General features: G+C 43.8%; 1 protein-coding gene across 3 annotated transcripts in view; it reads left to right on the top strand.

Moving 5' to 3' along the window:
* Positions 1–10,706, top strand: part of MARVELD2 (MARVEL domain containing 2) — a 41,754-nt gene extending 31,048 nt beyond the window's left edge. For 2 of the 3 annotated variants that reach the window (XM_011985251.1, XM_011985249.1), the window contains 4 exons: positions 343–491; positions 738–909; positions 8,196–8,246; positions 9,296–9,831. In XM_011985251.1, coding sequence (XP_011840641.1) covers positions 343–491; positions 738–909; positions 8,196–8,246; positions 9,296–9,418 — 495 coding nt within the window. In that variant the 3' untranslated portion in view covers positions 9,419–9,831. Of the gene's footprint in view, positions 1–342; positions 492–737; positions 910–8,195; positions 8,247–9,295 lie in introns of all 3 variants that reach the window. The other variant, XM_011985250.1, reaches the window with a different exon arrangement.
* Positions 10,707–11,025: the final 319 nt, after the last annotated feature.

Raw genomic sequence — 11,025 nt, 5'->3', positions numbered from 1 at the left:
GTATTTTTAGTAGAGATGGGGTTTCACCATGTTGGCCAGGCTGGTTTCGAACTCCTGACCTCAAGTGTTCCGCCCACCTCGGTTTCCCAAAGTGCTGGGATTACAGGCGTGAGCCACTGTGCCTGGCCTTAAACTTTTTATAGAGACAGAGTCTTGCCATGATGGCCAGGCTGGTCTTGAACTCCTGGCCTCATGTGATCCTCCCGCTTTGGCCTCTGGAAGTGCTGGGATTATAGGTTTGAGACAGCCCACCTGATCTTCCTCCCCATTTTCTAAGAATAAATTCAGAGGATTTTTTTCTACCTATATTTATTAATAAATCCTTTTTCTCCCTAACTGCAGTGTGAAATGGCCACCAGTGGTGACAGACAAAGAGACTCAGAAGTTAATTTCAAGGAATTGAGAACAGCAAAAATGAAACCTGAACTACTGAGTGGACACATCCCCCCAGGCCACATTCCTAAGCCTATCGTGATGCCCGACTATGTGGCGTGAGTATCAGTCTGAATTCTTCCTCAAGGTAGAAGTTGAGGGGCCCCATTTGGTCCTTTCATTTTCCAGTTTGTCTCCAAGTTAATACTCTGTGCTTGAAATCATGTATGTAAATAGTTGTTACCTGAGAGGTAATGTATTGAATTGAAGGTACGATATGATCAATAAGGAATAAGCTAAGCCGATTTCCCATTCAGCTTCTTTTAGTGAAACGATTATATCTTTGGTTTATGTTTTTCCCCCAGAAAATACCCTGTGATTCAGACAGATGATGAGCGAGAACGCTATAAAGCTGTGTTCCAAGACCAGTTTTCAGAGTATAAGGAGCTGTCTGCAGAAGTTCAGGCCGTCCTGAGGAAGTTCGATGAGCTGGATGCAGTGATGAGCAGATTGCCCCATCATTCGGAAAGCCGACAGGTTAGTGTGTGCAGCTGCCTAGGAGGAGCACTGAAATCTAGAGGATGAATACAACCTGGCTTTTTTTTTTTTTTTTTTTTATCTGTGAGACAGAGTCTTGTTCTGTTGCCAGGCTGGAGTGCAGTGGCACAATCTTGGCTTGCTGCAACCTCCACCTCCTGGGTTCAAGTGATTCTCCTGCCTCAGCCTCCCGAGTAGTTGGGATTACAGGCATGTGCCACCACACCCAGCTAATTTTTTTGTATTTTTAGTGGAGATGTGGTTTTGCCATGTTGACCAGGATGGTCTCAACTCCTGGCCTCAAGTAATCCACCCACGTTGGCCTCCCAGAGTGCTGCGATTACAGGCATGAGCCACTGCATTCAGCATGAAATCTGGGTTTTTTTTTTTTTGAGATGGAGTCTTACTCTGTCACCCAGGCTGGAGTGCAGTGGCGTGATCTCAGCTCACTGCAAGCTCCACCTCCTGGGTTCATGCCATTCTCTTGCCTCAGCCTCCCGAGTAGCTGGGACTACAGGCGCCTGCCACCATGTCCAGCTAATTTTTTTGTATTTTTAGTAGAGACGGGGTTTCACCATGTTAGCTAGGATGGTCTCGATCTCCTGATCTCGGGATCCATCCGCCTCGGCCTCCCAAAGTGCTGGGATTACAGGCGTGAGCTACCGCGCCTGGCCCCCAAAATCTGGCTTTTAAAAAAATTTATAACCATTTACATGTACTTTCTGTGTCTAGGAAAGCATTTGAGATCCTCAAGGTGTCTAGTCAAGATGACAATTCAAATTATGTAACTTAATATCTTTTGTCTTTAATTATTAAACAGTATTTTTTCTTTTTGTTTTTTCACTCTGTGCTTACCCATATTTTATTTTCTTAAGTAAAATATAAATTTGCCTAAGATACATACCAAGTCAGGCAGGGTCCCAAAGGAGACAGATGGCACATTCAAACTAGGATAATTCACAAAGGTTTATTCAGAAAGTGAGTGTAGGGAAGCCACCAGGGGCATTGCATTCCCCTGCTAAGCCAGACACCAGCAGTTAGAACTCCAGGCACAAAGGCAGAGCACCCATTGAGTAAGAGTGGAGAGCAGAAATGGCCAGGCACAGTGGCTTATGCCTGTAATCCCAACACTTTGAGAGGCCAAGGCGGGCAGATTGCTTGAACCCAGGCATGCAAGACCCTGGACAACATGGTGAAACCCCATCTCTACAAAAAATATAAAAATTAGCCAGGCGTGATGGCACGCACCTGTAGACCCAGCTACTCAGGAGGCTGAGGTGCAAGGATTGCCTGAACCCAGGAGGTCGAGGTTGCAGTGAGCTGTGATTTTGCCACTACACTCCAGCCTGGGGGACAGAGTGAGACCATGTCTCAAAAACAAAAAACAACAACAAAAAAGAGCAGATATGAGATATGCTACAAATGTGAGCTGCTGGGCACACACATCAGACTGGTAGCTGTGATTATGACATAGAGGAAAACCAGGAGTAGAAATGGTGGTTACAGGGGACTTAAGCTTTTTTGTAGTGCTCTTCCTCACCCCCCACATTTTTCACATTTTGAAATAGGAGTATTGAAATAGGAATGCCTTATAATCTGTGCCATTTTTAAATTTTTATTTATTTATTTATTTTTGAGATGGAATTTTGCTCTTGTTGCCCAGGCTGGAATGCCATTGCATGATCTCAGTTCACTGCAACCTCTGCCTCCCGGGTTCAAGCTGTTCTCCCACCTCAGCCTCCCAAGGAGCTGGGATTACAGGCATGTGCCACCATGCCCAGCTAATTTTGTATTTTTAGTAGAGATGGGGTTTCACCATGTTGGTCAGGCTGGTCTCGAACTCCTGACCTTATGATCTGCCCGCCTCAGCCTCCCAAAGTGCTGGGATTATAGGCATGAGCCACTGCACCTGGCCACATGTGCAATTTTTTAATCAGATGTACTCTTTTTTTTTTTTTTTTTTTTTTGAGACGGAGTCTTGCTCTGTTGCTCTGTCACCCAGACTGGAGTGCAGTGGCACAAACTCGGCTCACTGCAACCTTTCCCTCCCAGGTCACATGATTCTCCTACCTCAGCTTCCCAAGTAAATGGGACTATAGGTGCATGCCCAGCTAATTTTTGTATTTTTAGTAGAGGCAGGGTTTCCCCATTTTGGCCAGGCTGGTCTTAAACTCCTGACCTCAGGTGATCCGCCCACCTCAGTCTCCCAAAGTGTTGGTATTACAGGCGTGAGCCACTGCATCTGGCCCAGATGTACTCTTTTTAATTGAGATCTCATTCACATATAATAAATCCACCCTTTTAAAGTATACAATTCAGTGAATTTTATTATAGTTACAGAGTTGTGCAATCGGCACCACTCAAATTCCAGAACAGTTTAATCACCCCAAAAAGAAATCCTATATCGGCTGGGGGCAGTGGCTCATGCCTGTAATCCCAGCACTTTGGGATGCTGAGGCAGGCAGGTCACTTGAGGTCAGGAATTTGAGACCAGCCTGGCCAACATGGTGAAACGCTGTCTCTACTAAAAACACAGAAATTGGTTGGGCGCATTGGCGGGCTGAGTAATCTCAGCTACTTGCAAGACTGAGGCAGGAGAATCACTTGAACCCAGGAGGTAGAGGTTGTCCAGCCAGGGCACCAGAGCGAGACCCTGTCTCAAAAAAAAAAAAAAAAAGAAAAGAAAAAAAAAAGAAACTGTTACCCATTAGCAATTATTTCCCATTCTCAGCTCTGTCCAACCATTGACAATCGACTTTCTGTCTGAATGGATTTGCCTAGTTTGAACATTTCATATAAATCCTTTGTGTCTGGCTTCTTCATTTTGCATAATGTTTTCAAGGTTCATCCATATTTTAGCATAAGTCAATACTTATTCCTTTTTGTGGCGGAATAATATTCTGCTATATGGATATACCACATTTTGTTTATCCATTTATCAAGAGATAGACATTTGGTCATTTCCAAATGTCTATATAGACATTTCCACTCATTGGCTGTTATGAATAATGCTGGTAGGAATATTTGTGTAATATTGTCTTTTTGAAAGAGGCTGTGTTAATCTATTACATGTATAATTAAATTTTAAAAACACAGCTTTGTAAAAACTAAATGTTGGTCTGGCTGTGGTAGCACATGGCTGTAGTCCCAGCTACTTGGGAGGCTGAGGCAGGAGAGTCATGTGAACCCAGGAGGCGGAGGTTGCAGTGAGCTGAGATCATGCCACTGCACTCTAGCCTGGGCGACAGAACCAAAACAAAACAAAACCAAAAAAACTAAATGTCAAATTTATGTATGGGAACACACACACACACACACACACACACACACACACACAATTTTTTTACCTGAGAAGTTGGGTATCTTCACTTCGACCACAGACTCTGTTAAGTGTACATTTAAATCACTTATCATTATGAGTTAACTAAGCCAAATGTGTATTGCAGTGACATTTTCCTAACCCTGGAGCAATGGAATGGTGTTGGCTGAGAGACACCAGTACAGAAAGCAAGAGAAATTCAGCAAATATTGAGGTTGAATGTCAGTACCATTTGGAAAATAAGCAAGGCCCACGGGTCTAAGAAGGGTGACCTAGTTTAGAGGCCGTCAAAGGAGTGCAGGAAGCCATGAGGCCCCAGGAATCTGGATCAGTGCAGGTTGGGAGGAGCAGGCTTGTTTGGAGAAATAATGCAGAAAATCCTAACCTGCAAGTCCGGGCGTGATGGCTCACACCTGTAATCCTAGCACTTTGGGAGGCTGAGGCGGGCGGATCACCTGGGGTTGGGAGTTCGAGACCAGCCTGACCAACATCGTGAAACCCCGTCCCTACTAAAAATACAAAAATTAGCCGGGCATGGTGGCTCGTGCCTGTAATTCCAGCTACTGAGGAGGCAGAGATAAGAGAATTGCTTGAACCCGGGAGTCGTAGGTTGCAGTGATCCGAGATCGCGCCACTGCACTCCAGCCTGGGCGACAGAGCAAGACTTCGTCTCAAAAAAAAAACAAAAAGAAATCCTGTCTCAACTAAAAATACAAAACTAGCCAGGTATGGTGGCACATTCCTGTAATCCCAGCTACTCGGGAGGCTGAGGCGGGAGAATCACTTGAACCTGGAGGCAGAGGTTGCAGTGCGCCGAGATCACACCATTGCACTCCAGCCTGGGCAATAAGAGCGAAACTCCGTCTCAAAAAAAAAAAAAAAGTCAGGGTGCGTTGGCTCATGTCTGTAATCCCAGCACTTTGGGAGGCTGAGTCAGGCGGATCATTAGGTCAGGAGATCGAGACCAGCCTGGCCAACATAGTGAAACCCTGTCCCTACTAAAAATACAAAAAATTAGCCGGGTGTGGTGGCGGGCATCTGTAATCCCAGCTACTCGGGAAGCTGAGGCAGGAGAATGGCTTGAACCTGGGGGGCAGAGGTTGCAGTGAGACGAGATTGTGCCATTGCACTCCAGCCTGGGTGACAGAGCGAGACTCTGTTTCACCAAAAAAAAAAAAAAAAAGAAAATCTTGACCTGTAATCTTTGAGCCAATACCCAGTGGTATCTGGTTTGTGTGCTTTAAAATGGACAAGGGCTGCAGCACGTGGTCTGCAGTTGGGAAATCAAGAGGGTCCTGATGACAGTACAGGCTGAGACCAAGTCTTCCCATGATGTTTCCACCCAGTATCAACAACAGCCATTACCTGTGATTTTTAACAAGACAGGGCTTGTAAGTAACCAAATGGCAGGCCCGTGGTTATTATTGTCAGTGTATCCTCCAGTCCTTATCTAAAGTAGAAACATTAACCGTATTACAAAAGTTAGCTTCTCCTTGGCCACAGGCTGAGCTTTGTCCTGGGCAGGAGTCCACAGGCTCATTCATTTTCCCACCATGTCCCCATGGAAGCATGTGAGGCATTTCAAAGTCCAGTGGACCTGTTTGGAGGCAGGTTCTCTCACAGACATGGTTGTGCACCCCTGAAAAATAGTCACATGACTTTTCTGAGCCCATAAAATAGAAGTATTGCCCCAAGCAATCCCTCTGGTCCTCACCACTCCTTAAATTCAGTGACAGACTCTAGATGGATGTTACAGCTCATCTCTGCCTGCATCTCCAGCACAGCAGTGCTAACCCCAGCAGTAAGTTTATTCCTTGTCCAGGATCTGTTATTACAGATTGCAATTAAATCACCAGGTTTATCTTCAAAACTGCTGGCAAGCATTCAAAACACAAACATACTCATGATTTCAGTCTGTAAAAGAGATTGAAGAATTAAAATTGTTCGGGCAAGGGGGCTCATGGCTGTAACGCCCACACTTTGGGAGTCAAGGCAGGATGATTGCTTGAAGCCAGGAGTTCAAGATGAACTTGGGCAATATAGCAAGACCACGTCTACTCGTAAAAAAATAAAAATTAGCAGCCGGGCATGGTGGCTCACACCTGTAATCCCAGCACTTCGGGAGGCTGAGGTGGGTGAATCACAAGGTCAGGAGTTCAAGACGAGCCTGGCCAACGTGGTGAAACCCCATCTTTACTAAAAATACGAAAAATTAGCTGGGCGTAGTGGTGGGCACCGGTAATCCCAGCTACTTGGGAGGCTGAGGCAGGAGAATCACTTGAACCCAGGAGGGGAAGGTTGCAGTGAGCCAAGATCGTACCACTACACTTCAGCCTGGGCGACAGAATGAGACTCCATCTCAAAAATAAATAAAAAATAAATTAAAAAGTAAATAAATAAATAAAAATAAAAATTAGCCAGGCCTGGTGATGTGCCGTATAATCCCAGCCATTTGGGAGGCTGAGACAGGAGGATCACTTGAACCCAAGAAGTTTTGGTTATAGTAAGCTATTGCACCACTGCACTCCAGCTTGGGCAACAGAGCAAGATCCTGTCTCAAAAAAAAAAAAAAAGAAAGAAAGAAAATATACTGGGAAAAGGATATGGATCAGTGATGGAAAAGGTTCTCAGGGCTAGCTTTTATTTTATTATTATTTTATTTATTTATTTATTTTTGAGACGGAGTCTCACTCTGTTGCCCAGGCTGGAGTGCAGTGGCGTAATCTTGGCTCACTGCAACCTCCGCCTCCTGGGTTCAAGTGATTCTACTGTCTTGGCCTCCTGAGTGGCTGAGATTACAGGTGTGAGCCACCATGCCTGGCTAATTTTTGTATTTGTAGTAGAGAGGGGGTTTTGCCATGTTGGCCAGGCTGGTCTCGAACTCCTGATCTCAGGTGATCCACCCGCCTCAGCCTCCCAAAGTGCTGGGATTACAGGTGTAGGACAAGCTTTTAGAACTATAAATTATTGGCTGGGCACAGTGGCTCACACCTGTAATCCCAGTACTTTGGGAGGCCAAGGTGGGCAGATCACTTGAGGCCAGGAGTTCGAGACCACCCTAGGAAACATGGCAAAACCCCATCTCTACTAAAAATACAAAAATTAGCTGGGCATGGTGATGCACACCTGTAGTTCCAGCTACTTGGGAGGCTGAGGCTCAATAATAACTTGAGCCAGAGACGTGGGAGGTTGCAGTGAGCTGAGATCATGCTACTGCACTCCAGCCTGGGTGACAGAGGGAGACTGTCTTGAAAAAAAAAAAAAAAAACCTATAAATTTTTATATTTATTTATTTATTAGGTTTGCTTTGTCTGACAATCCCTATGCATAGGTGTGCGTGGATGAATGAGGGCATTGCTGTAGTAATCTGTTCCCTTTGGATAGACGGTTCAATTCCTTAACAAAGTTCATATTTATTATAAAACTTAGAAAAAAGTTACAAGGAGCCTTATATTAGCTATTTTCAAAAGTTACATACTGTCAAACTGCTTAACCCCAACACCTAATAACTCGAAAAAGAACTTTCCAAAGGGGATGAACTTTCCAAAAAGGATGTACATAATCATAACTAATGTGGTTATTATGTGGCAAGCACTTTATAAGGATCATTTCAAATAAGTGAACCTTCTTAACAACCCTTTGAGGTCATTATGGTTTTATTTCCATTTTTCCAATAAGGAAACTGAGCTTGCCAGCTGTGTGACCCTGGGCAAGCTATGTATCCTCCCTAAGGGCCTGGGGCTTGGGTCTGGTTGCATGTGGTCAGGGCCCTTTCTCTCTTTTATTGCCTGGGCCTAGCAGATAGTAAGCCCTCAAATATTTGCCTGTGAAATGAATTTTTGTGTGTCACTGTTTTCATTATTTTCTTAGTTAAAATTGTTTTTTGTTCTAATTCTCAGTGTGCTTTGAGATATGATTTGAGTAAATGCAAATGTTTTAACTTAAGTATACAATATATTATTTTTAGGAACATGAGAGAATTTCAAGAATCCATGAAGAGTTTAAGAAAAAAAAGAATGTGAGTAAAACAGTTTTCTTTCTCAAACTGTATTCTTATCCAGGTACATATGTGATAATTGACAGACTCTAGATTCTGTTAGCTAAAATAGTTCCTTTTTGTATTTCGTGAGATGCTCCTTTTAAGGGAAAATGGCTGCTGGATGCCATTTCTTGTCATGTCTGTTCTGAATACATTTTGCTGTGTCCTGATTTAGCAACCTAGGGAAATGAGCATTGATCAGGAATTCTCCACCTGTTCCTTCAAAAAGGTGAACTGATTTTACATCTTTCCAGCTCTAACTTAATCTCAAAATCAGTAGAGGTGGCTGGACACTGGCTCAGGACTGTAATCTCAGCACTTTGGGAGGCCAAGGCAAGTGGAACGCCTGAGCCCAGGAGTTTGAGACCAGCCTGGGCAACATGGCGAAACCTTGTCTCTACAAAAAAATACAAACATTAGCCGGTAATGGTGGCACACGCCTGTAGCCCCAGCTACTTGGGAGGCTGAAATGGGAGGATCACTTGAGCCTGGGAGGCAGAGGTTGCGCTGGGAGACAGAGTACGCCACTCCACTCTAGCCTGGGCAACAAAGTGAAACCCTGTCTCAAAAGGAAAAAAAAAATCAGTCAAGGCTGTAGAGACTATTTGTTAATATTTTCTATACTTATTACTTTTTTTAAAGAGATGGGGTCTTGGCATGTTGCCTAAGCTGGCCTCAGACACCTGGGCTCAAGCAATCCTTCCACCTCAGCCTCCTGAGTTGCTGGGACTACAGGCACATGCCACTGTACCTGGCTTTATTTACTTTTTTATGTACATCAGATAGTAAAATGAAAGGTGCCTCAGCTCTTTGTACTTCTGTTTGATTTTGCTGTGAATCTAAAACTGCTCTAAAAAAAAAAGTACATTTAAAAAGTGTGTAAAGAGTTTAACTATTACTCTGAGTTCGGAATCTGCTATAGAGACTTTCGTTGTGTATGATCATTTCCTGCGTGACAATGTATGTTTCTGTTTTTTTTTTTACTGAGGAAGCCAAGAGCCAAAATAATACTTATATTTCTTTTACAGGATCCTACATTTCTGGAAAAAAAAGAACGCTGTGATTACCTAAAGAATAAACTTTCTCACATAAAGCAAAGAATTCAAGAATATGATAAAGTAATGAATTGGGATGTACAAGGTTATTCTTAACCCTTATTTGAAACCACTTTTTATTTTATTTTATTTTATTTTATTTTATTTTGAGATGAACTCTCACTCTGTCACCTAGGCTGGAGTGCAGTGGCATGATCTCGGCTCACTGCAACCTCCACTTCCCGGGTTCAAGCAATTCTCCTGCCTTAGCCTCCCCAGTAGCTGGGATTACAGGCATGCACCACCACGCCCAGCTAATTTTTGTGTTTTTAGTAGAGAGGGGGTTTCACCGTGTTGGTCAGGCTGGGGAACTACTTTTTTTTTTTTTTTTTTAAATAGCAGGTTTACTATTTATTTACTGCCTTTTTGATGCTAGCGTCTGTGGTAGGTAAGCAAGCGCTTCCCGAATCAGCTTCCAGTTGGTTTAACCAGTATGCAACATTAACGATTTTACTCAGACATTTTTAAACACATTCAGATGTACCAAGGGCCTTTACTAAGAATGGAAAAAATCCTGTGTTCATCTGTGACCAATTTCATATTCGTCTATCGCATTTAAATGTGTCATCATTTTAGAGATTGTATCCTGGCGGTGTGATGGGCAAGTGGACTATCAATTCTGGTGCTAGTTTTTCCTTTTTCACTCAAGCAGGTTCCTAGGATTTTTCTAGGACAAATTTCTCTTCCTAGAGAAATTCCTAGGGGATTTCTAAAGGATTTTTCTAAGGGAAAATGGGTGACATCTTTCAGAGGTGTTATTTATTTCCTTGAAAGGTATTTGAATCCCAGATCAACATTTTCAGACATCCTGATCTTGGGCAAATTGCTTAATATCTCTGTGCCCGTTTCCTCTTCTGTAAAATGGGACTAATAATAGTCCCTTCCTCGTAGAGTTGTTAGAATTAAAGGAGTTACTAATATGGTAAGAACTATATTAGTGTTTGTGAAATCTACGGAAGTGTTTGTGAAATGAATAAATTTTAAAGAATGAGTCTCAAGAAAAGGTCCTTAATGAGCAAGCCCAACTTACTTAACCAAGAGCCTAAGTGTCTGGTGCCTTTCTGTTTTGTGGTGTTAACTCATGGCCTTAGCCTGATGCTTCCCTGTGTCTCTGTGGCCCCTGGGGTTCCACATGGCCTCCCTGTCTTTCTTCAGTGTGACTGTACATCTCTCCATCTCCCCATAGTCCAGCCTGCCCTGGACACATTGAATTGTATGAATGGTATTGCTTTTCTTTTCTTTTCTTTTTTTTGAGACAGAGTCTCGCTCTGTTGCCCAGGCTGGAGTGCAGTGGCGCCATCTCGGCTCACTGCAAGCTCCGCCTCCCAGGTTCACGCCATTCTCCTGTCTCAGCCTCCCAAGTAGCTGGGACTACAGGCCCCCGCTACCACGCCTGGCTAATTTTTTGTATTTTTAGTAGAGATGGGGTTTCACCGTGTTAGCCAGGATGGTCTCGATCTCCTGACCTCATGATCTGCTCCCCTCGGCCTCCCAAAGTGCTGGGATTACAGGCGTGAGCCACCGCGCCCAGCTGTTATTCCTTTTCTATCCCCTTTGGACATATGTGCTACAGTCCCACGATGTGGCATTTCCTTGGAAACTTCCTTTGAATTTTTGGGATGCTTCTTTCCTTCCTTCCTTCCTTGCTTCCTTCTTTCCTTCCT

Source organism: Mandrillus leucophaeus, unplaced genomic scaffold, assembly GCF_000951045.1.
Source record: "Mandrillus leucophaeus isolate KB7577 unplaced genomic scaffold, Mleu.le_1.0 Scaffold281, whole genome shotgun sequence".
NCBI lineage: Eukaryota > Metazoa > Chordata > Mammalia > Primates > Cercopithecidae > Mandrillus > Mandrillus leucophaeus.
This window is presented reverse-complemented; position numbering and strand designations above follow the sequence as displayed.